Here is a 26,007-nt window from a genome sequence, read left to right on the forward strand (position 1 = left end):
CTCTGGCAACCTCTTTCAGAAGTCCATTCAGCCATAGACCACAAAGAGCAGAGAGGGATGTGAAGGACATTGCCCACTACAATCCTCCCGCTGGGACACTTGACAGTCTCCACGGCACAGGAAGTGGCTACAAGTGCATGGACTCCACTCTGCTGCAGAGTACATCCCAGATCCAGGAAGCCGAAGCTAAGGCAAGCAAGGAGGGGTGTGCTCCATTTATCTGAGGCAAGGGACACGAGCAATCTAGACTTGCTTGTTTTTTAATAGAGTGACATGCTCAGGGCATATTCTTAAAACATCTGATTTAGACACCACGTAAACAAAATTATGGGAAGAGATGGAATTTAAACGATGCTCACAAATTGGTGGCTAAAAAAAAAAAAAAAAAAAAAAAAAAAAAAGCCTATGTACCAGAAGCAAAATAATAGAAGAGTAAACCGGAAAGGCTGGGACCTGCTCTAAGGTGAGAACTACAGTGGAGTGGAAGTTGCTTTCCATGATCTCTCCGGTGGCTGGAGTGGAATGGCCATACCGCTGCCGGGCAGATGGGAGCTGTGCAGACAGCTGGGCCAAACAAGCATCGGAAGGGCACTGTTGAGATCAGGCTGTGTGCCTTGCTCCAAGTTAGTTCAAGTGGTGGGGAACAGTGTTTTTCCACATTACCCTCCCCTTCGTGACTCTTTTATAAGCAGCATTTGACTTTGGCTTGAGAGTTAGAGGCAGACATGGGACGTGCACATAGACACCTTCTATCAGGCATCATGCCACCCATAAGATGCATACTGGTGATTGGCCTCGCCTGTTTTAGTGGGTTTTTTTTTTTTTTAAATTGCTCTGACAAAATACTATGACCAAGGAAACTTATCAAACAGTGTTTAATTGGGCTTATGGTTTCAGACAGTTAAAATCCGTAATGTCACCACAAAGTCACATTAGAAACAGCTGGGAGTTCACATCTTGATCCACAACCAGGAGACAGAGATGGGTGATTGGGAATGGCTTGGGCCTTTGAAATCTTGAAGCCTGCCTGTATGAGATATTGACCTTGTCCGCACCTGTGGCCCAGACCACGCCCATGGGGGGGTGGAGACAGGGCCTGGCGTGACCTGGGGGAACTAAGTCTGAGGAGGGAGCTCTGAGAGCTCTCTTGCTTGCAGCTCAGGGACAGGAGCACTTCCAGAGGCATCCTTGGGACCAGGAACCTGCTGGTGTTCATCTGTCCATGTTGTGAGTTATTTCTCCCTGAATAAACATCTATTCTGCCTGTTTCTCCTGATCCTTATTAAACATCAATACCTGCCCCCCCCCAAACAGTTCCACTAACCCAGAAACAAGTATTCAAACATATGAGCCTATTTGGGCAATCCCCATCCAAACTACCACAGATACCACTTAACAATGCTAAGGGGGAGGATATGTGCATATAGGCGTACTAAAGACACACCAGGAAAACGGCCTGAGAATTTCCTGAACACACCAAAGAAAGGGTGTAACATCCTCGCCTGGGTCACACAAAGAGAACACTTGGCACTGTGATGGATGGCAACAACACCGCCAACTCATCATACGACCACTTAATGTGTACATCAGGGACCAACAGGAAACGCTGGACTGTCTCAGGGGCTTGGCTCAGTCCTCACTGCTAATAAAGCCTATTTGAATTGCCATCCACTTATCTGTCTATTGTCGGTGCAGACATGTTCAGTATCAATCTGTGCCTGTTCTTACAACTTAATAAAGACCAGCACATACTCACATGGAGTCACTAACACAACAGAGACCAGAGCCATGCACTTCTGGGAAGTAGGAGCTTGGGAGCATCAAGATTAGGGTCCAGAATGGAAACGAGTCAGAGACTAACGATCTCAGAAACTCCCGGAAAAGAGATACTCGGGAGTCATGGGGAGGTAGACCCAATCCAGTCTGTGAAGAAGACAGACAACTTAGCAAGACATAAAGTTCCACTGTGTAAGGAAAACAGATCAGAGGTCAGAGCGACCACTTTTTTCCCCCCCCAGCAAAGATCGGAGGATGGTGAGGTGTGCGAGAGCAAACATCCGGCAGTGTAGAGAGCCGAGGCGCTGGAGTCGCCGCCCACACCCAGAAGGGTGTGTCAGGCGATATAAGCCAAATCTATGGAGTAGCCGGCCCATACCCAGCAGCATGCACAGGGCAGTGAAAACCAAAGCCAAGTGAGTTGCTACTCCACGCCCAACAACATGCATTGAGGAGTGTAAACCAAGGGCAAGTGAGCCACTGTTGCACACCCGGCAGGATGCAGTATACACCAAAGGCTTGGAGCAACCACCCAGGGCGTGTAAACTAAAGCAACCAGGAAGAACCACCCATGTCCATGCAGCATGCACGCACCAGTGTAACCATGGTAATGCCATGTGGGGGATGTGAAGGAGCAGAGAGGAATACAAAACTTTGCCATTGGAGTGAAAGCAGTCTTGCGGACATGGTGTCTGGGATTCTACATTTCTCACCATCCACAAGCAGATGGGCGGGTGGCACATTGCCTGGGCCTACAGGACGGCTGGATTCTGGCTGCTGGGCACACTAGGAAGCATGTGCCCAGGTCTCCATTAGCCTTGCTCATAGAAAAAAAAAAAAAAAACTTTTCTCTTTTAAGACAGAACACCAGTTGCTTCAGATGTAACAGCAATATTAAAAAAGAAAAAATCAAAGTTTAAGTTTTTATACATATGTAGTTGTTTTGTTTTGTTTTTTAATTGTGTGTGTATCACATGTGTACAGTTCCAGAGTTCCCTAGAACTAGAGTTACATGTGGCTAAGAGCTACCCAATGTGGGTTCATGGGTTCAGGGAAACAAACTCAGACCTCTGGGAGAACAATTACTCTTAAATGCTGAGGCATTTAAGAGTATGTTGGCTGTAGCCCTTACATTGAAAGATGAATGCTAATACCAATATTTTTTTTTTTTTTTTTTTTTTTTTTTTTTGCTTCTGGGTTATCTCACTTGAGATGATATTTTTTTCCTAGCTCCATCCATTTCCTTGCAAATTTCATTTTTTTTTTTCTTAACAGGTGAATAATATTCCATTGTGTAAATAGAATTTTGACCATCAGTTGATGGATATCTAGGTGTTTCCAATTTCTGGGAATTATAAATGAATAAAGCAGCAATGAACGATGAGCAAGTTTATCTACAGTAGGATGTGGAATCCTTTGGGTGTATCTCGAGTGGTGTAGGTGAATCTTACGAGATCTATTTCTAGCTTCCCGAGGAACTGCCACATCAATCCCCATAGTGGTTGCACAAGTTTGCACTCCTACTAGCAAGAGCTGAGTGTTCCTCTTATCCTATCTACATCCAGCATGAGCTGTCACTTGTGGCCATTCTGACAGGTGTAACAACAAACTAGGTTGTTTTCTTGTTCAGTTTTCTTAGTTCTTTACATGCTCTAGATACTAACATTCTATCAGGTATTTAATTTGTAAAGACTTGTTTCCCCATTCCACAGGCTGTGTGTTGCTTTAATCCAAAGGGCTGTGGTGAGGAGACATCGCCCAAGGAAGGAAGATTGAATACTGTGTTATGGAGATAAAGGGGCAAACTAGCCTAGGAGGATTATGTAGGAAGGGGAATAGAATAGACAGAATAGTAAAGGAGGGAATGTATGAATCTACTACTGCAAGTTTTCTGAACGCATATACAAAGGGAAATTAAATGGAGTTAACCATATAATAGGGAGAGAATGACCCAACTAGAAACCTTATGCTATCAAGTAAAACCTCCAGTGCCAGGGAATGGGTTACAGCTTGTTCAGTACTAGGCCAAGGAGGTCCCATGACTCTCAAACATCGGAGCCTATTGCCCAGGCAGCTAACTCTGCTCTTCACAACTTATTGTATGGCCCTGTTGAAGAAGACAACACATCATTGAACACAGATAAGTTGAGCTGATGCCCAACTAGAAGGTTCGCCTCTACTGACTAGCATTCGTAGTTCTGGAAGGTACCGTGCACACCACTGCAGGAGAAATATAATCACATGGCTACTAACCCGCTGGCCCACAGCAGTGGCCTGCCTGCAAGATACAGTCATGCAGGAGCGGCACAAATGTTACAAGTCACCACCCACTGGGCCCACTCCATGAGATGGAACCCACACCTGACCCTGCTGAAGTGGCCCTCGGACCTGAGACTGGGTAGGTCGCGGGCCAAGGAGAAAAACCTACTATTATTCTGCTACCAGGATACAGCAGGGAGTTACTCCCAAAGACACCCTGTTGTCCCCATGGGTCAGTGCTTTCCCCCGTCCTCACCACAGAAGCTTCTTTTGATCGATGGAAATTGGCAGGGACCCACAGCTGGACAATGTGCCCAGAGTGAGAGACTGGAGCGTTCTCAATGGGACGTCTTCATCAGACCCTTCCCCTCAAGGCTCAGGGGGCTATGCTGAAGACGAGGCAGGAACATTGTAAGAGCCAGAGGTGCTGGATGTCTCCACGGGAAACTCTCCTCCAGACGCAACAGGACGGACGGACGGACTGACTCTCACATGAACTCACAGAGGGTGGCAGGACAAATAAGACCTCAACAGTTTCAAGCCAGATGAATAGTAAAGAAAGAGTGAGTTAAGAAGCTACCAAGTAAACAGCCACTTAAACATTTTCGGTTACTCCCTCCAAAAACTGAGCTCTTCTTTCCACCACAAGGCACCATCTTTTGCAACAGTTCTCTTTTTGGAGAACTTTGAATTAACCTGTAAACACTCTAAAGATACTAAGACTCCCTTTCCCCAAATGGAATCTGATCTCGACTCGTTAACATATTGCAGTTTCCGCTACGGGTTCTTTTCTTAGAATCTAAACACAAATAAGAATAATTTGGACCTACAATTTCCATCTATCTACCCAACAGTAAAATGGTTCTGGAAAACGATGCATGTAACTTGATATCCTCTAGGAACAAAATTACCGTTTTACCTCAAAGTTCATTTTTGTTTTTCTTAAATAAAACAAACTCCAACTAGGACAATCCCTGAGTCTTCCCTGACCCACAGGCATACAAAGGCAGTGAAGTGCCCAGCTTCTACCCGTTACACCACCCTTTCACGGAAGTGGACAGAACTGTTTAATCAAACGTGACACAGGACAAGTGACCCTGTGCCACACTTAGTCAAACCACTGACTGGTGTGAGAAAAGGACCATAATGACAGAAAGCCTACACACTTGGTCCAAACTGTATTGCCCCCTCTCTCCTTTAAACAGCACAGTGTGCAAGGCAGCCATTTGGTTTTCACACAGTCCTAAGTCTTCTCAGGCTAGACGAAACAGTTACAGAACTAGAGGTAGTTCCAATGCAGAAAACTCAGGAGTTTATCAGAATGTCTTCTTTTCTACAAGCTTGCAAAGTGATTGACTTCTTCACGTTAATGACGCTCTGGGTCACTTCGCTTCAAGAGCAAGCAGAAGCTTTTCTAAGAAAAGTGAAGGACCAAACTTTTCTCAAGCTCAGACTTGAACTAAGAAACCGATACCTAAAATACCAGCATGTTCTTCCCACGTTTTCACTTCCTCATTTATTAAATTCTATAAAAGTGTCCATCAGCCATGCCCCTTTTAAATATTCTTGGCACTCTGTTAAGACTGTTGATGTCAACTTTATTTTGTACTTTCATGTTTTCAGATAAAAGGCTAATATTATAGAGTATGCACAAAAATCTTATCAACCAACCTATTTCCCAACAAGACTTTTATACCACAATTTTATATAAAAGGATGAGTCGAATTTCCCTTAAAAGTCAAAGACAAAAAGACATTATATTGCTTGAAAGCCTGATGCCAACATTTCTTGAGCCATTGATGACTTCTAAAAATCCAAAAATATTCAAATATTAGCAACGGGACAATTGGAAGAAAATATGAGCATTTCACATGTCTCTTACATTACAAAGTTATCACCCTGTCAGAGTTACTCCCTAAGAGCCTAAAAATAATCTGGCATAAACCACACCTGTAAGTAGGGAGTCACAGTGATATTTGTATTAACATTTATATTTCTATTTTTTTTCCAACAATAGAGGGAATGTTGAATAATTCCATTTGTCTCAAATCTTTAATGTAAGTATAATAGGCTCAAAATATATTCAAATCTCAAACAGTTAAGCAACAGCATTAGCTAAATTGTGTTTCACAAACATTTTTCACATATTATCAAATACTTAGTGGCCACAAGTTTAACAGCTTGTTTTAGTTGACATTGAAGTTAACTTTCTGCCGCAAGCTCATCTACTTTTTTTGCTTTTCTATTTTTATATGTTTTTTCATATGCCAAAGAGAAAACACCTGCATCAGATTTATTTACGGATGTATTAACCTATGAGGATATAACTCCGTTTTAAAGGTTATATTATAATTGACATACTGAGAAAAAGAGAGAAACTAGTAATCAACTTCTTCAGGTCAGTTAAAGACCACGTCTTAAAAAAGTATTAAAACCTTAAGAGGAACAAAAGGAAGAAGATAAAAATAAGGGGATGACCAATGGCTTCTCATTTATGTGGCCACCGGCAAGTACAAGAAGAAATTTAAAAACCTTGTAATCTGTCCAGCTGGGGTCTTTTGTGTATCAGCATTCCATCCAGAAGAGACTTAAAGTTTCCTAAGTGCATGTCTGTCTTCTTGTGGTCTCAATAATCTCAAAGCCAGCTTCCTGGAGAACCTCTCGCTCGCCGATGATCTGGTCAGGTTGTCAAACGTGCCATATTCCTCACAGACGTTCAGGATATGGTTTAGCACTTTATTTAGCGCCTTCTCCTGGTCTTCAGTAAGTTGCAAGGCATGCTGTGTCATGGTGTGAACTCTTCTTGTTTTGCAAGCAGCCGCCCTGCAGCACGCCACACCTACGCTGCATTGTTATAACGGGCAAGCTCCCTTGGTTTGCCAACTGGCTAGCTTGCATGTCCTTGTTCAATTTGCTGTGAGCTGACTGGAAGGCAAACTGGTTCGATGTCTGAAACAGTCTAACACTGCGTGGTGTCACGATTCTCAGCTTCATCAGGCCCGCTTCTATCTCTACCACCTGCTGAGGCCATCCACCGTCATCACCAATGCAGTGATCTCTGCGCTCCCTACCCTGAGTTCAGGCCGCTCAACCCTGCTGCCGAGGGAAGGTGCTGAGGGCGTGGCAGAGGCTACAGAGGACCCTTCTACCACCGTCCTGGTGCCATAGCTTCCACACAGGTGCACGGGGGAGTAGACCCAAACTTCGCGTCACTGCCTGTGCGTGGTTGCCGTATTACATCACATTAACACCGAATCCATTATTTGTTGCTGTTTTTGTTTTTCCAAGACGGGGTTTCTCTGTGTAGCCATGGCTGTCCTGGAACTGGCTCTGTAGACCAGGCTGGCCTCCAACTCAGAGAGGTCCACCTGCCTCTGCCTCCCGAGTGCTGGGGAGTAAGGAGTGCATCACCACTGCCCAGCTATCAACCCATTATTTACACGGGCCCTGGACAAGCCTTCTCTGTGTACTCTTTTATACTCACCATTATAGGAAGAGGCCTGCGCCTCTGCCACAGACCTGGATAGGAAAAACAGGGCCAGTTGGGCCCGTGCATCCATTGAGCAACAGTCAACAGTGGCCTTAAGATGTGACGATCGATTCTAAGGAGCAGCTCACTGCTACCACACTTCCTCGGCTCACTTCCACTTTGGCAGGCATTTCTGAGCCTGACTTCTGCTCTATCCCTGACTGTGTATGGTACACAAACAAGAAGTCTTCTCTGAGCTGACAGTGACCTTTAATGGGAGGAGGTTCCTGCCTCTGGAGTAGGGCTGCTGGGCTCAGACAGAAGTTGAGCAGCACACAGGTGCAATGGAGTAAGTAGACACTTCATGTCAGTGCTGTATATCTGGGTATTTATTACAACTGTACAACAGATGGCAGTAAAAATATCTTGGCAAAGTGATTCCTTCCATCGTTTGAAGGAACAAAGGTGCCGTGTGGGCTAATGGTTGCCCCGCTGAAAAGGCCAAGGAGGAATCTGTTCCAGGGAAATTTTCATTAACAAATAATAAATAATGGGTAAGTCATATGCCAGCGAAGTCAAGAGCTGGCTAAGGCCACGGTTCCCATTCGCATTGCCAGGGCTTCTGGGGCCGAGTGCGAGCATCTCTACCACTCTCCACCTCCGCCGGCTATTTAAAGGCACAGTGTGTACCACAGAGCGCCAGGGCTGTACTGGCCTTCACCTTTGGGTAGCTACAGACCCAGGCCTCCAGGCTTAGTCTGACAAAAGAAGAAAAGGCAAGAAAGATATACACACATTTCACTTCGTGAGTCTTTCTCTCTATTTCTACACACCCAGGGATGGGAGTTTTGTCATAAATTCAGAAATCTTCCCAAAGTTCGCGTCGATGACTCATACAGGAACCTGAAACAAAAAGAGACACAGACTCAGTTCCCCCAGATGTGCATTTTTTAGAAATGGGTTGTGAGCGGACACACTTGCAAACAGCCTGTGACCGATGAGCCTCTGACCCTACACAGAGCAGAACACAGTCCCAGACAATCCTCAGCACCTACTGCAGGGCCCGGACGATGGGGACCTGGAAACAGCATCCTTGATAAGAAGCTAGGAGGGAAATTATACAACACTCTTCAGTGAACCCAATGTCAAGACGCCCAAGCTGACCAAGTTACCTTAGGGTCTGTTAAACTGCTTGTTTGTACAGGACCCCCTCCTCCAGCTACCTGCCTGTCTCGCATCTGTTAAACTGCTTGCTTGTGCAAAACCTCCTCCTGAAGCTGTGGAGGAAGGCACCAGGCTGTGGTTTTCTGCCTTTAAAAACCCCTTATTCTATTCCCTTGGTGCTACCCTGGGGTCTCAAACAACTGCGTGTATTCCCGGCCTGCTAGAATAAAGACTTTCAGCGGGCTGTAGACTGAGTCTGAGTGGTCTTCTCTGATGGGCACCCCATAATATCACCACGGGCTAGGAATGAATGTGGACACTCCAAGGCAGACCCGCATTTATAGCTGGGAAATACCTGCGGCTTTCAAATGAAGCAAATTACCCAAACGACATCTCTTTTGAAAATTGTGGATTGGGGTAAATGTTCTTTCGTTTCTATAGCAGAATTTCACACATGATGGTTTTCTTTTGTTTCCGAAAAGCATTCACGTTTCAAACAGAAACATCTGTTTTAGTCACTGTTCTATTGACACAACACAACATCATGACCAAGGCAACTTATAGAAGAGAGCGTTTAATTTGGGGGTCACAGTTCTGGGGGATTAGAGTCCACAACGCAGGGACCATGGCAGCAGGCGCGGCACTGGAACAGAGGGTCAGAGACAAAGAGGGGGCCTAGGGAAATGGCTTGGAACCACAAAGCCCGCCCCCAGTGGCACCTCCTCCAACAAGGCCACGCCTCCCAATCCTTCCCAGACAGTTCCACCAACACTGTGAACTATGGGGGCAAGGCTCACTCAAATGACCATAATTCCCATCCTTACACTGCAGGCCTCCCTCTCAATCCTCACCTGGCTCTACTGAACTGAGTGAAAGGGCAATCCCAAACATACCCAGCTCTCGGCTGGGGCCAGTCTCACGTCTTTACCTTTCGAGGCTATCCTCTTCCAGAGTGATCTCCATGAACGTCTTCAGCCTTCTGTTCACAGTCTCTGCAACCTCCTTCAGTTTTGCACTTCTGTGTTTAACTGTAAGAAGATCGCAATGAGAAAGAAAGCTTTCAACATCACACACACACACACACACACACACACACACACACACACACACACACACAGAGCTCTGCACATGGAGTCAGTTCTGTGCTCTTTTGCTTTTCCCAAGGTAACCCGGGCTAGCTGCAGGACAATTATCCCTTCCAGGGAGATGCTGTGAGAACACAGACGTCTGCTTCGTGTGGAGAATCACATGATAATGCAATCACCAGGAGAGGCGACAACCAGCGCAAATCAGATTCGCCCCCTGCTTACGTAACTGACAGGTACTCAGCACCCACATCCCTGCCCACATCCCAAGGAGGCATGCCCCTTGCTCTACAGAGCACAGATGCTCTGTGCCTCTGAGCCAGGGCAAGTCACTCAGACAAGCCTTTTACAGTGCCCACGCTGGGCCTAACAACCTTTTAAAGGCGTCAGAGCCTGAGCACCCTCACACTGAAATCTGTCGTCTGAAACATTCTAAAATTCAAAACTTTCTGTCCCCATTGTGTGTTTCAGATTTTGAAGTATTTCAAATGTTAAATTTCCCATTCAGGGATTCTCAGTCAATGTGCTTCATCTAAGTAGTACAAAACCTATGAACTGAAAAAGAGTTCTCATCCTGAACATGTGGGTAAGAGGTATTCTTGGTAAGCATGCCAGCTCACGGGATAGGAGAGAACTTTACCCACAAAGCAATAATGTTAAAAGACATTTTAATGTTAGTAGAACTTTTTGTGTGTTTGAAACAGGGTTTCTCTGTGTAGCTTTGGAGCCTCTCCTGGCACTTGCTCTGTAGACCAGGCTGGCCTCAAATTCACAGAGATCCGCCTGCCTCTGCCTCCCAAGTGCTGGAACTAAAGGTGTGTGCCAACACAGCCTGCTACGTCAGCAGAACTTAACCAAAAATATGAAAACTTGAACATAGTCAGCCTGCGAGGATGCAACTATACCTCACACTGAGCTGACATCTTATCAGTATTGCCAATTATTTTTTCAGTGCGACTTTCTAAGGTTAAGTACTCAAGAGGCATGATGCCAACATGTCCACTGGCTAGAAAAATTTATTTTAGAATTATTTTTGGTGCTGGCTCTCACTAATGCAGACCAAACTCCTCAGTCTGAGCACTGCTCTTACCTCAGCTTCCTGAGTGGCTGGGCCTACAGGGCTATGCTACGGGGCTCACCCAGACTCCTAAACGTAAGTAACGCAGGACAAATCAATAGAAACTCACTTCTGAGGTGGGTCTAGTGTCCCAGATCTGTAATCCCAGCAACTACCAAGGCTAAGGCAGGAAAAGCCCAAGTTCAAGGCCCGACTGAGTTGCAGAGTGAGTTCAAGTAAGTTAGTTAGATCCTGGCTCGAAATTAAAAAGGGAGCTGGTGACATAGTTCAGTTTCAGTGATGGATCACTTCCCTAGCCTGTACAAAGCAAGAGGGAGAAGGAAGGGAAAAGGAAAGACGGAGGGAGGGAGGAAGAGAGGGAGGGACGGAGGGACAGAGGGACAGACAATCCTCAAGCACACACACCCAACAGTGAAGGTCAAAGGTGGACAGGAGCTACAGGATGCAGAGCAGGAAAGCTCATGCAAAGACGGGGCTAGTGAACTAACTGCACAGCATTCAGAGAACACTGGGGAACGAGGGAAAAAAGGCTGTGGGAAGCCTTTCCTGTCCTGGCAGAGGAGAGGGTGAAACAGGCCAAATTCCCAAACATCTCTAACATTAGCGGCAAACGAGGACGTCATCATTAAGTATTGTGCCAGATGAAGGAGAGAAAATGTAACCAACCTTTGTTAATAACCAGAATGATATGCAGAACAGCTGTGAGGCACACGATGCCTTCAATGTCACCGGAGGTTACACACACCTTTAGCTCGTCCAAAAATGACCTACGAAATCAGCACAGGTCTGAAATTACTCCCCATCCCTATACTTACAGAAAAATGAGCACAGGCAAGGTTTACCCGCAATCATAAACACTTTTCAGGTAACATGAGAAACCGCCTGTGGCCCTCCCCTACGTGAATCACATACATCAGTTCTTGCAGGTGAGAACTTAAGACCAGATGGTGTGCACAGCAGGAATATGGTGGCCTTTGAGAATCACCGTGGCTACACGTTCTACAGTCCCATGTACGTAAGAGATACTTGATAGGCGGCTGAAAGGCAATCCACAGCCCTCAGGACGGTGAAATTAAGCTCTCATGGGATGGGCTGTGTCCACACGGTACGGTGCCACACATGTTCAAAGTCTGAGGAACAAATCCCTGTGTCTTCAGTCCCCTGAACCCCAGTCAAATGATACATGGACTGCGGAACCAGGGGTTGCTTATGTGTTGGGATTTTAATCCAGACTCTGTAGGAATGAAGGCTTTCGTGTTACTGAAACAAATGATGCTGTCAGCTGGGGCCGAGGGGGAGGCTAGCGTCACTGAGGTGAAATCTGGGAAAGTACTTCCACAGGGTCCGCACACGGAGGTTGGGGTCTGGTTGGGGGAGGGGTGGAGCTGGAGCAAGGCTGCCACGCAAGCTGGCAGCCAAACAAGGGAGCGTGTAAGACTGCGCCACGTGGAACTGGTTTCGAAGGCAGAAAGGGGTCACAGAGAGCAGCCAAAGCTTGGCACCATATGGAAGAGCTACAGAGAGAAGCCAGGAAGACACTGGAGAAGGTAGAGCGTCAGCAGCGATGGAGATGCCAGGACCTTGGGACAGCCACCCAGGGCAGGGCAGGGCAGCAGGTATTGCACAGAGCCAGCCTGAGCTTACTAGATAAGCTGTACGTGGGGCTGCCCACGTCCTTTGGAGCCCAGCAGAGCTTAAGTGAATTTGGTTATATCAGATACAAGATTTGGAGCTATGCTGACCGATTTTGGTTTTGCTTAAGTGTTATTGTTTTTATGCCTTGCCTCTCCCCTCTTGTAATAACAAAAGGGTGTAACTTACTTTTGTTGTTGTTGGTTTGGTTTTCAGGAGCCCACAATTAAAAAAATATGTTTGGTTTTTTTTTTCTTGTTTGTTTGTTTGTTTTTAAGAAAGAAACTGGACTTTGAACGTGTTGGAATTTTTAAGGACCACTGGTCTTCCCATGTTACACTAGAACTTTAAAATTATACTATGTTTCATATTGTGATATTAATATGAAATCTTGGGGACAAACAAGAAAGGAAAGGTCACGGTTTAATAGTGATGTGTGTGTATGTCATGCTGACGACCGGTCAATTTTGCTACAGAGTTTTTGTCATCTGGGAAGACAGGACCTTAACTGAGAAAATACCTCCATCAGACTGACCCATGGGCATGTCTATGGTACATTTTCTTGATTAAGATTGAGGTTGGAGGGCTAAGCCAATGTGAGTGGCACCACCCTTGGGTGGATGATCCTGAGCTGTATAAGAAAGCAGGCTGAGCAAGTCACGGAGAACAAATCAGGAAGCGGGGTTTCTAAAAAGGCCCTGCATTCATCCCTGCCTTGGCTCTTCTCCATGATGGGCTATAACCTGAAAACAAATGAATCCTCTCCTCCTCAAGTTGATTTTGATTAGCGTTTTATCAAAGCAACAGAGAAGAAAACTAGAACACGCAGTAAGAAGTATTTTTGTACACACAAATTTTTTTCCTGTCTAGCAGAATTTAGTTGTGATAAACATAGCTGAAAACTGTTTAAATGGATATGACAGTTTATAGAAAGTCATGGTTCTTTATGAAAGTTTAATGTAAGCACTTCCCACCACTCAAAAACGCAGGAAAACTCTATGTAATGTTTTTCTCGAGGGGTAAAATATACCTTTGAAAACCTGAGAGTAATAGTCATAAGGCACTGAGAAAAAAAATACAGATCGGATTGTACCAAGATCAGACAGAGAAAACAATTACCTGACCACATCCAAAGACTTCATTATTATTCCCAGTAAACACCTTGAAAATGGAGGAAGGTCAGCGAGACACTGCGGTATGGCCAGCTCTTCTTTATCAGACACCTAGGGAGGTTTCATATCGGTACATTATAAATAGCCAGGACGGACAGCTTGGTTCACACTGATCTGGGTTCTCTTCCATCTGACCAAAGCTCTCCAGAAATTCAAAGAACAAGCTTGGTTCACTATGGTTAATTACGAATGTGGTATTATTTTGCACAAGAACATTTTGCTCAGAGAAACACAGTAGAGGACATATCTCCTAACAAGCCTTTTGTCAAATGGCCTTTATTTAGCTTGATATTGTCTATAAACGATATACTTTTATGCTAAGGCAATTTAACCAATTCTCAGCTAAGATTAGATTCTTTAGTCTTAGAATGCTGGTCTTAAAGGGATTCAAACGGCCCTTTCAGAGGGGTCACCTAAGACGACCAGAAAAAAAAAAAAGACATTTGCATTATAATTCATAACAGCAGCAAAACTGCAGTGAAAATAATTTCATGGCTGGAGGAACTGTATTAAAAAGTCACTCGCTGCATTAGGAAGGTAGAGAAACCGGGTAAGATCCAGTCCACAGAAAAGATAAAATGAAACAGTAAAAGCTAGGCATGGTGGGTGGCTCATGCATGTGATCTCAGCACTGCGGAGGCTGAGGTAGGAGCTTGCCATGAGTTCCAAGCCAGGATGAGCTAAAGTGTGAATCACCGTCTTACATGCTAACGTGACCAGCTTAAGACCAGCACATCAGTAGCTTTAACGTCAGATGAACTACAAGTACTCCCCACGAGTACATGTCACACTGCAACTATTCGTGTGGCACACACACTTAACGGCCTGAGCTGAAAGCACAGGTCAGCAGAAAAGGCTGAAAGAAAGCAGAGGCCCCGTGCACACGTGAAGCTTAAGGGACACAGACGGCCTTCAAGGCTAGCAATGTAGACACTGTGGAGCATTTTCATAAGCAGGTGTCTTCTGACAAAGTAAGACATCAAAAGGAGACAGTAATCTTAAATGTGAACACGACCCAACAAACAAAAGAGAAACTGACAGGAATCATGGGAACCCATAAAGAACGCAGACTACGAGAAGACAGGACTGTCACCAGAAGTCCTCTGCAAAGAGGCAGAGCAGGACTACAGAAAAGAACACACACATCCTCAGCTCAGTCACGGTGCTCGGCTCACTGCCAGGTACAGGGCAGGGCAGGACGCACGAGCAAACTGTGCTGTGACACACGGAGACAGGATCTGGGCTTGTCCAAAGGCCACAAACACTTTCTAACTTCAGCTAGGCAGCTTTCTGAAGTTAAGTCCTAATCCTAGGTTTATGCTGTATGTCACCTAGCACTTACTTTCTTAAACCAAACATCTCTCTTTAGGCTTTGAAGGACAATTTTAATTAATATTTTACAATTTTAATAAATGTCTTTTTGTCACTTCATATTACAAAATAATTTCTCAGACTGGAGAAATTGCTCAGTGGCTAAGAGCACTTGTTTCTCTTGCAGAGGACCCAGGCTCAGCATACCAAGCATACATCCGGCGACTCAAAATCATCTGTTAACAGGCATGCACACAATCGCAAGAAAACAAAGCAACATACACTTGATCATGAGCTGCTGCACAGCCTCATGCTGACATTCTGGCAGGAAGGTACAGTGTATCTGACAATACCCAGTGTGCTGGCTGGCATCACTGTCAGAGTAACCGGGATGTGGCACAGTGAGAATCTGAACCCTCATTTCTCAGGCCGCCCGTGGCTAAGCAGTGCATGACCATCTCCGCAAGTACAGACAATGCAGTGACAGTCCATCGTTTCATCCTGAGTAAACCACGGCTACCTCTCCTCACACCACTACCTGTGTCCACATGGGATGTCTTGGAGCTGAAGAGGAAAAGAGCATCCTGCATGCTCTCCACGACACGGGGTCACTTTCCGTGTTAGCTCAGACGATCACACTGATCAGATCAACCTTTCAGCAAATAGACTGAATCTGTGTCGATAAGAGTCTTCCACTCACCTCTGGCTATGACAGGAAAGTAAGATACCAAAACTTGAGTTTCTGGAGCTAGAGAGATGGTTCAACTGCTAGGAGAGCTTTCTGCTCTGCTAGGGGACCCAGTTTCAGTCCCCAGAATCCACAAAGCAGCTGGCAATAACCTGCAAGTCCAGCTCTATCCACTGGTAGAGGACCCAACAACCTATTCAGCTTTCTGTGGGTGGCACCAAGCAAGCATGTGGTACACAGACACACACTCGTGTACATAATAAACGAATCTGTAAACATTCAGGCTTCCTACAGTTAAGAAATGAGAAGAAACAAGAAACAGGCATGCAGAGATATGACCCACTGTACCTCAATTTAGTCTAGAGCAGCCCTGTCCCTGATTTCTTCCCCAGCAAAGAAGAACCCTGAGAAACTATCAATTCACTCAAAACTCTTAGAGCCAACAGACATATCCATCTCAGTCAGGAATGGCATACCCTTAGCTTATGCTCCAGTTGCCACACGGCTCTAGACACGAATGGCAAGCAGTCCTCACGAGAAGCTTGACCTGGAAAACCCTAGCCACGCCACTGTAAGGAGGCACAGTGCCAGAGACAGTAGGGACTGTGGCAGTGGTCTGTGGTAGTTTCAGTCCTCACCTTCCGCAGCTGGTGACTTATCTCAACCACAGGCGCAGCGATCAGGGTAGAAAGGACGCCATGGTGGACTGCAGTGTCCTTGTACCACAACTGGATGGTGCTGATAAATTCATGGAGGGGGTTCTGGACAGAATGAAAGAGCTACAAGAAATCACATTAGTCAGTCAGTACAGCAATGATGCGGTTTAAAAAAAAAAAAAAAAAGCAAGCACCAGGTGTGGTGACTCACACCTGTGTCTAAGACTGCCCCGGGGTTAAGTAAGGAGGACTGAGGTGGGTTTGAGGCCAGGCTGGGCTGCACTGGAGCTCCAGGTCAGCCTGAGCTACAGAATGAGATCTTGCCTCAAAGAAACAATAAAATGGCTTCTAGGCATGGAGGACTTCTGTGAGTACAAGGCCAGCCTGGTCTATATAGCAAGTTCAAGGACAATCAGCACTCCAAAACAGAATGAAGCAGTCTCAAAAACAAAAACCAATGAAATGAAAAGAATAGAAGTATCAATAGTAAGAAAGGATGGAGGAAGGAAAGGCAGTTAGCAACATTAAAATAAAACCGTCAGCTCAGGCAGTGTTTCTGAATGACACTAATCAACCGATAGTAGAAGCCTTGGCAGAGTCTAAAACTGGGCCAAAACTATATAAACACATCACAGACACTTCAAACAACAAAATGAGCTAAGGAAAAAAGGTGTCAACAATGTTCAAGTGTTTCCATCAGCTAAGTCTAGAGTAAAATTGAGAATCTTTGATATTTCATTCACAGCCTCCCATTTAAACATTTTTTAATTAAAACAATAATAGTTTGCTGATAGAGGGAGGGGAAAGGCCCTCTCTGTTAACAGTGTAACTTATCAAGGAACAGGTCTTGTCCCTTTGATTTTTATGACCCAGTTCCTCACTCTTCTCAGCCTATGAGCGTTCCACCATCAACAGAAAACCATGGTCCCTCCACGGTGCTTTTAAATGGGGACATTAGGAGATGATAGGGGTTAACAGATGGTGGAGTCAACAGATGATGGAGTTAGCAGATGATGACAGTTAAGGGATGATGGGAGTTAACAGATGATGGGAGTTATTAGCAGATGATGGGAATTATTAGCAGATGATGGGAGTTAGCAGTGATGGGAGTTATTAGCAGATGATGGAATTAACAGATGATGGGAGTTATTAGCAGATGATGGAGTTAGCAGATGATGGGAGTTAACAGATGATGGGAGTTAACAGATGATGGGAGTTATTAGCAGATAATGGAGTTAGCAGATGATGGGAGTTATTAGCAGATGATGGAGTTAACAGATGATGGGAGTTATTAGCAGATGATGGAGTTAGCAGATGATGGGAGTTATTAGCAGATGATGGAGTTAGCAGATGATGGGAGTTATTAGCAGATGATGGAGTTAACAGATGATGGAGTTAGCAGATGATGGAGTTAACAGATGATGGAAGTTAACAGTTCAAGAACTATACCTGCAGGCTTTCTTCTGGCTGCTTTCTGAAAGTCCAGGCAACACATTCCAATATCTTCTGGAATACTTCCTGGACCAAGTCAAAGAGCACTGTGACTTTTTCATCTGAATCTGTTTTTTGAATTATGGAGTTTCCTGTTATCTCCTTCAGAATTCCAAGAAGTAACGAAATGTAAAAAAATCCCTTCACTAGAAAGAAAAGGAGGATCATCCATTACGTACACACATATATCAGCTGAAATTACTTAATACATGTACGTAACAGGAACGTAAAAACCTGTCATTACTGAGTCAGCACTAAACATGTAAATCAGATTTTTTTTCTCCACATAACTGTAGGACTGATTTCTTCCCAAGCATCAACAGTACAGCTGACTCTGTCAGTAAACAAAGCACTGTTCACTTCGTGTGAACAATGACTGGCAGTATGACTCCTATAACACCTGAATTAGAAAATACAGACCTTCTTTTACATTAATACTTAGGTAAAAATCCATCAAGGACAAGTCCAACCTCACATCGCAAAATATCACTTGCTAGCATCATAAGTTTCGGATACTTGGCTGTAGATTATTGGTTTCCTTTGGTGTTTTGTTTTTGTTTTTTTGTTTATTTGTTTTGTTTTTGTTGTTTTTTTCTTCTTCTTCTTCTTCTTCAATTACCTCCCTGACTGGGTATATAATCTGGCAAAATTCATTCTGTATATAAACCTAATAACACTATTCCTCCATTTTTATTTCTAATCAATATTGCCAGTAAAAGCTATAAAAGCAGAGACAGTGGCTTGCCCCCAGTAAGCTCCAGGACACCCCATGTCCCCCTTCCCCAGTCTAACAGATGGCTCAGGTGCTGATTAGACCTTGACTTGTGGGTACCAGACAGAAAGCTTCCCAGCAGAACCCATGGTACAAGACACATTGAAATGAAACAGGCATGCAATAGAGCACAGAAATGATGGTTCTCATACCACAAGGACTGGCCCAGAGAGTGGGCCCAGATATGAAAGGTAAAGCCATTCAGCTACAAAATGGACCAAAGATACAGCAAGCTCTGCCAGAGAGCACAGACAACCATACCCCAAACCTTCCCACTAAGGAAAGGCAGACTTCCCATCCCAGAGGCTCTCTATGAATCCTCACTAGGTCTAAGACTCTGCCAAAATCGATAAGCAGCTTTGCAAAAATGACTAAAACCACAACAGAAACTTTCCAGGAGCTACTACTCTCTCATTCAGAGAAGCGTGGGAGAACCCATTCCTCACATACATCTGTCATGGGGAACATCCACCAATGAGACAGGTGACGAGCTCTTTGAACCTGGACACTGCTAAGACACTGTTCTGAGGTGGGAAGATCCACCTTTCATCTGGGTCACACCTTCTGCTAGCAGCCTATGTAAGGACGAAGCTAGATCTCTTTCCCAGCTGGCTCTCACCCTGCCAGCAAGTCCACTGCTCCACTGGCATTAGAACCTACTTCTTCGGGTTTCCAGCATATTCTTAAGACCAGCTGAGATATCAAGCCGAGTGGACTAAACAACTTCTGGACTCGTGGACCTTCCGTTGACAGACAGCCATTGGTGGATTAGCTGGACCACAGCCTGAAGGCCGTTCTAACAAATCCCCTTTACAGATAAGAGTCACTCCATGAGTTCTGCTCCTATAGAGCACTGACTAATGCACAGACAAAGGAGCTGCCTCCTCCTCACTTGTTCCTCGGAGGGGGTAGTCTCAGTAACACGGAAAAGAACCTAGAAAGCTACAAATTTTAACCGTAACTTATTTTATTCACTGTACGTAACAAACTGCTAACAACGGGCCAGGACTCATGGCTACAGCCAAAAACTGTGCTGATCTACAGTCAGTGCTGAGAGCCCTCCCCAGGGCACAGCTCAAAGCCAGAAGACAAGTCATCAATCTGAAACTCAAGTAGAGCTGGCTCTGTGGCTCTCCCCAGGATGCCAAGGACCTGCCAACAAACAGACAGCTTACTACTGCAGCAAGCACATCAAGACAGGGAGAGAGCCGCACGTGTGAGCTGTGGCACAACCTCCTGCACCATCTCTAAACTCATATGTGACAGCCTTGGTCTCTGAGCTGCTAGAGGCCAGCTGTCTTATATTACTCTACGGCAATGGCCTTTTTCTTTCAAAGCCCTAGATTTCTAAAGTCTTTACCTTTACAAATTCAACATTACTTGTTAATTGGGCTGGTATCTTTCGGTAAGAAATCTTCTCCCACGGCCCCGTTACGCTTGGTGCCTGAATTTCAACAATCATTGCACTGTGCTAAGTCTGTGAGCTTAGACCCCTAATCTACTTGGTTTATGCAGCTGGCCACCCAACTGTGTCCCAGGAATGGCTTCTTTAGAACACATATTTGGGCCTATAAAGAACACCACACTTAGGCATAATTAATATTAGCTTATGTGGTGGTCTGAATGAGAATGGCCCCCATGAGCTCTGATACTTGAATACTTGGAAGTATTAGAACGTGTTACTTGGTTGGAGGAGGTGGGCTTTGGGGTCTCAAAACCCATGTCACTTCCAGTGAGCCATCCCTTTCTCTGCTGTGTCTCAACATGTACGCTCTCATCTACAACTCCTGCTCCACGCCTGCCAACTTGATGCCGTGTTCCCTGCCACAAGAGTCCGGGCCGTGGGAAGCCGGGAGACGACAGCTCTGTACCTACTCTTGCATCAGACAGCATCGCTGGCCCTGGTTCCTGTGTGCCACCCTCCTGGCCACACCACTCACAACCTTCTTTGGGGACAGCTTCCACGCAGAAGCCAGGAGGAAAAGTCTGCCCACCAGCAAGGCAGACCCAGGGAGCAGAGCCCCAAGGACCCTGTCAGAAACTAGAGCGTGTGCCTGGCATGAGAAGCATCTCCGAGACTGAGAGGTGGGTTAGCCAGCAAACAAAGGCCAGCATGTGTTCCATGCCAGTGCTTGGGAAGCCAGATTCTGATCTTCGGAGGGAGGGAGTGGGGGATGGAAGGATGGGCCAGCCATCGACATGTATTGCTCTCAAACAATGCTTTAGTGGAGAAATGACGTTGAGTACCTGTTCTCATTATTCCAAGACTCCGCTGTAGAAGCTGTATCTGAAACTCAGGGTCTCCAAGGCCCACCATGACAACGTCTTTACCCACAGCCAGGTAAGTCTGTAAGGCACACATGGGTTCAACAACAACAAAAGCCATTTAAAAGGGAAGAAAATCAAGCCCAGCAAAGCCTCCCCTGTGAAGTCGTACTAAAACTGTAAACATCTTACAGCGGAATTTCCATAATTCATACATTTGCAGCATTTCTATAGGAACTCTGTAGATATTTTATGCAAGTCCACCAACTTAACCAAATACCCATCACATACAAGATGTGAAACAACATTAAAATTATGCAGAACATGCTTTGTATTAAAAAAAGAAAAAGCCATTCTTGGCATTGCAAAGCAGCACCAGGGTCTAGACCCACTTTACAACAAAATAAACAGTCTTGAAAATACAGCACGCTGACCTGGATAACTTGCTGATAGACGTCCCTCCGCAGCTTCAGATACTCCTCTTCTTGGTCTTGAAGAAGAGGTAAAACTTTGTTTTCCAACCAAGACCCAGTTTCACTCAAGATGGACAGATGAATTTTCTCTTCTGAGCAGAACTGACCAACACAACAAAGAAGCAAGTTAAGAAACAAAGGCACCTAGATACAGGATGCTCACAACACCAGAACCAGGCAGCCTACCTTGTACTGAAGATGGACGCTCAGCCTGCAGTACAGACCAAAGGCATGCAGGGCAGCCGCTTTGTTGAAGTTGAGGGGATTCCCACTCGGAGACTGAAGACATGATTCCAGATCTGCCTGTAAAATCACAGCCCTGATCTATAGGCAAACCAGAGGGGTAACTGCAGCGGCAGCTCTCTCTGCTATCCCTGCGCCCGAGCACCGTTGGCTGAGTGGGCTTTAGAGCACACGACAGTCAGCAGGTGCACAGGGCCCCACTGCACTCAGGGACCACGGTTCATCTCCTGGGTGGCAGCAATGAGGACTCTTGGTGCAGGTCAGGGCCAGTGCAGCAGGGGAACTCCCAAGGGCCCCGGGGCACAGGGAAGTCACCTCACTCACTTTCCGAGATTCCTAAAAATACAGCTGAAGACTCTGAAGAGAGCTAGTAATCACTCACTGACGCCTGGTCCTGGACAGCCTACCCTGAGACAAGGGAGACAAGTGTGGTGGCCCGCCCTGACACACTGGAAACCTGGGAGCGCTCTAAACACTGTTTGTGAGGACACGGGTCCTGGAAAAGGCACTGTTCCCGGCCTCTCCTGTCCACCTCAGAGTCCTTCAGGACGATCATTCTCAATTCCTTCACAGCTTGCAAGAAAACGATGCATCTTACTGCACCACTGTTACTACTGTTACTACATTTTAACCTCCAGGATGAGTGGTTACCTTGGATCCCTCAAGGTCTTTTAAAAGCTGGTTCAGTTTCTTCTGGGGTGCAGAGAGCAGACACTCTCGATTCTTTGGATGGGTCAGCAGATACTCCATGTACAACAGGGCTAACTCGGGTTTCACTGGGCATGTGTCACTGATTTGCGCTTTACGTTTAGAGGCCAAATTACTCTGAAGAAGAGCAGTGGAACAAAGAGGCGGTCAGAGCTTACGTCCCCAGGGCGCCGTACAATCTCCAATGCCCCTCCTTCTCCACACGCCAGAGAGGCGTGGCTGTGTATACACACCTTGGCCTGAGGTGGCCTTGTAGGCAGCCAGTCAACGATGAGCTCCAGGACATGCCCCACTTGCCCCCAGGAACACAGACAATCCAGCAAGGTACAGTAGCTCCTGCCTGTGACACCCTCCTCCTGACTTCTCAGGACAGAGATCACGCCACAGCTGGAGAGTCAAGCACAGAGGACCAGGTTAGCATCCCTACAGAAAGCCCCCACTGTCCCACAAGGTGAGGAGAAGCGGGACACAATCTGACTGCATGAAGGGTAGGTACACCACCCGCACAGGTACACCGGTACTTGCTATCCTGCAAATCCCTTAATAGACTACAGCTGCAAAAGGACACGCCCCATACCTCACCCGCCTTCTGTTTCTAGTGACAGCTGTCAGAGTCCAGAGGTGGTCCTAACTTAGGGCACAATTATTTTCCTTTTTCTTTTCATATAATTCTATAAAAATTTCATGTAATGCCTATCATGCTTCCCCCTTCCCCATCTCCTCCCCACTTACCCACCCACCCGACTCCACCTGCTTACTTCCTCTAAAAAGCAAAGACACACACACACAATTTTAAAAACAAAACACAATATTAGAAACCCAAATATCCAAACAAAAGACAAGCATGGGACATTAATGTTTGTTATGCCACAAAACGTTCACTCTGGAGGCTGGCAAACTAGCTCAGCACATAACCACCAAGTTTGATGACTTGAGTGATGGGAGATCTCATTCTGTAAATATGTTTCTGTTATTGGTTAATTAATAAAGCCCTGTTGGCCAATAGGAAAGCAAGATAGGCGGGACTAGGAGACAAGGAGGATTCTGGGAGATGTAGTAGAAGAGTCAAGATGTAGGGACATGAGAGGAATTAGTCCAGACCCTCTCTCAGGTAAGATAAAACCATGTGAAAACACTTAGATTAATAGAAATGGGTTAATATTTAAGACAGATTTAGCCAATAAGAAACACTAGTAACAGGCCAACAGCTTTATACCTAATACAGCATCTTTGTGTGTTATTTGGGGCTTGTGAGGCTCTGGGACCAGGATGGCGGGAAAACTGCTCGTAACACTTGAACATGATTCCCAGAATCCACAAAGGCTGTACTTTGGCCTCCACACTCTGTGGCACGCGCATGTATGTGTGTGTGTGTGTGTGTGTATGCACATACAAACAAAACTCATTTTAAAAAACATTTTCTTTTCTTTTGAGTGTAAATAAAACCAAACAAGTTTTACTCTTAAGCAACAAACTCCAGAACTACACAGCCTAATAAAAAATAATATGCAAGGGCTGGAGAGATGGCTTGGTGGTTAAAAGCATTTAGTTCCCAGCAACCACATGGTGGCTCACAATCACCTGTAACTCTAATTCCAGGGGATCCAACATCTTCTGACTTCCACTGGCTCCTGCAATCACATACACTTGACATGCGTGTGTGCGCGCGCACACACACACACACACACACACACACACACACACACACACAGACACCTGCACACTTTTTAAATTAGTTCATTAATAGAAGCTCCGTGACCAAAGGCATAATATCCATATGCGCAAGCTCACCAGCCACATAATAAAAGGTTGTGTGTCAACTACATACAGTGTAAAGAGAATCAGAGAAATGGATTTTAGCAGTTCAGTTCAGTCTAAGTACTTGGAGCCAAGTGTGGTCAGCAGTGGCCCCAGGCTCTCGAGCTTGGCACTCTGGATATGAGAATAATACCCAGACATCAGGTGAAGTCACAGTTGAGTCCCTCCCTTGTGGTCTCTTTGACAACCTCAGAGCCCCCTGAAATCACATCCTGACAATCTCTCCATACAGAGGGGAAGGCAGGAGGGAGAAACAGAGTAGTGGTCAGCAAATCCCAGAGGGCACCCTTGCTTTGTGGCAGCATACCTGAACACAGGGACAGCAGAGGCTGGCAGGAAGGACATCAGCATGAACAAAGGGATCTTGCAGCGCTCGTCCTATAAACACATACACACACACACACAAAAAGAGAAATAAAGCTACCATGGGATTTGACATCAGGATATTTTCCCTAACAAACTATTTCCACAGTTGCTCGAAAAGTACTCCAACGGTTATTCAGTCTCTTGAGGACATCAAATCTAAAGGTGCCCCTCAGGTTTGCGGTTGCCAATACTTGAACGGAACATTCTGACATCTCTGTATCACCTTCACTATGCAGCAAGTACAGTCATGGAACTATTATTTATTTACTTGCAAAACAAGTCAAGGAAAAGCGTTCGGCTAATGTTGTACAAGACGAGCCAGACAACGTTATCTGAGGGAATGCGTGTGCTTTGCGGCTACAAAGTAAACCTCAGTCTGAGCAGATCCTGCACCTAAACGCTGGTAAAACAGAGGAAAATGCCTGGGTTCAGTTAGTTTCCTCCTCCTACAACGCAGAGTGCTAGTAAAGACTGCATGAACAGAACCACAGGAAGCAGGCAAGGTGAAGCGTAAAGTGTGCTAAGCGTAAAGTGCAACAAGCTGTGGCTTAATTATTCCAACTATTGTGACAACAGGGTAGGCTGAGCAGGTTTTAATTGCTCAGAATCCATCAAGAACACTTGGATGGGGAGGTGGCTTCAGTGGTTAAAGTCCTTGCTATTGAGTCTGAAGACTGGATTAAGCAAGGAAGGATTCCCAGAGCCCATGTAAATCCTGCAATTCCAGTCCTCGGAAAGGAGGGACAAGGGATCCTCAATTCAAGCAGGCCAGCTAAACGAGCCATATTGAAGAGTTCCTCAAAATAAGCATGAAGGCAGAAAGAGGAACAGAATTAAAGAGAGATGTATTATTCACCTGCGTTCAATTATTGTGGCCACCTTGACCCCTAACTCCCAGCATCCATGGTAAACATGACGGCAAGAGTAAACAGCACGGAGATATTTCTGAAAACCCTGATCACGCGTGACACATATGTGGGTAATACACTCAGGAGTTCAATTTTAACCATCCCACAAGTTACACATACTCCAAACATCACACTTAAAAAGCGTAAAATCTTTTATCTGCCAACTAAAAGTATCTTTTTGCACATGTTCTACAAAGGCAACGGGGAGGAGGGGGCGATATTAAGGGTGGGAAGGGTTAGTGTGGGTAGGAGGAGGAGGAGGAAGGAGAAGAGAGAATAGGGAGAGGGTGAACTAGAACCAGGGATTATTGAAAAGCCTTACAGAAACTCACTCACTACTAATTAAAAGTATGCTTCTCTTTCACTGTGATTGAATCGTGGGACTCTGCACGAGGGTCTGATGCTACTCCTCGAAAACATGGGTTATTAAGTGAAAATCCTAGTGCCTGGCATGGGGTTCCTCTCAGTTGTTAAGGGAGGTCAGAAAGGAGACTCAAGTGACACAGGCTATTATTGCCAGTGCTCTTGGTAGGACCTAGATGCTGAAGACACACACACCATGACTGCAGGACAACAGAGATCAAGCTGTAACTGAGCTAAAGCCTTCCTCCACCAGGCTGGCCTGCTGTGCAAGCTGTCAGGAAAGGCACCGATGGCCCTTCGCTGCAGCAGA

General features: G+C 45.6%; 1 protein-coding gene across 1 annotated transcript in view; it reads right to left on the reverse strand.

Annotated features, from left to right (window-relative positions):
• Positions 1 to 7,871: 7,871 nt before the first annotated feature.
• Ncapg2 (non-SMC condensin II complex subunit G2) overlaps positions 7,872 to 26,007 on the reverse strand; it is a 43,639-nt gene continuing 25,503 nt past the window's right edge. The window contains exons 16-27 of the mRNA XM_051177830.1: positions 24,368 to 24,438; positions 22,476 to 22,629; positions 22,186 to 22,359; positions 21,478 to 21,594; positions 21,253 to 21,393; positions 20,801 to 20,900; positions 17,740 to 17,927; positions 16,273 to 16,413; positions 13,583 to 13,686; positions 11,498 to 11,598; positions 9,597 to 9,696; positions 7,872 to 8,407 (exon numbers count right to left, since the gene is read on the reverse strand). Coding sequence (XP_051033787.1) covers positions 8,356 to 8,407; positions 9,597 to 9,696; positions 11,498 to 11,598; positions 13,583 to 13,686; positions 16,273 to 16,413; positions 17,740 to 17,927; positions 20,801 to 20,900; positions 21,253 to 21,393; positions 21,478 to 21,594; positions 22,186 to 22,359; positions 22,476 to 22,629; positions 24,368 to 24,438 — 1,443 coding nt within the window. The 3' untranslated portion in view covers positions 7,872 to 8,355. The remainder of the gene's footprint in view (positions 8,408 to 9,596; positions 9,697 to 11,497; positions 11,599 to 13,582; positions 13,687 to 16,272; positions 16,414 to 17,739; positions 17,928 to 20,800; positions 20,901 to 21,252; positions 21,394 to 21,477; positions 21,595 to 22,185; positions 22,360 to 22,475; positions 22,630 to 24,367; positions 24,439 to 26,007) is intronic.

Source organism: Phodopus roborovskii, unplaced genomic scaffold (genome assembly GCF_943737965.1).
Source record: "Phodopus roborovskii unplaced genomic scaffold, PHOROB, whole genome shotgun sequence".
In the NCBI taxonomy this organism is placed as follows: Eukaryota; Metazoa; Chordata; class Mammalia; order Rodentia; family Cricetidae; genus Phodopus; species Phodopus roborovskii.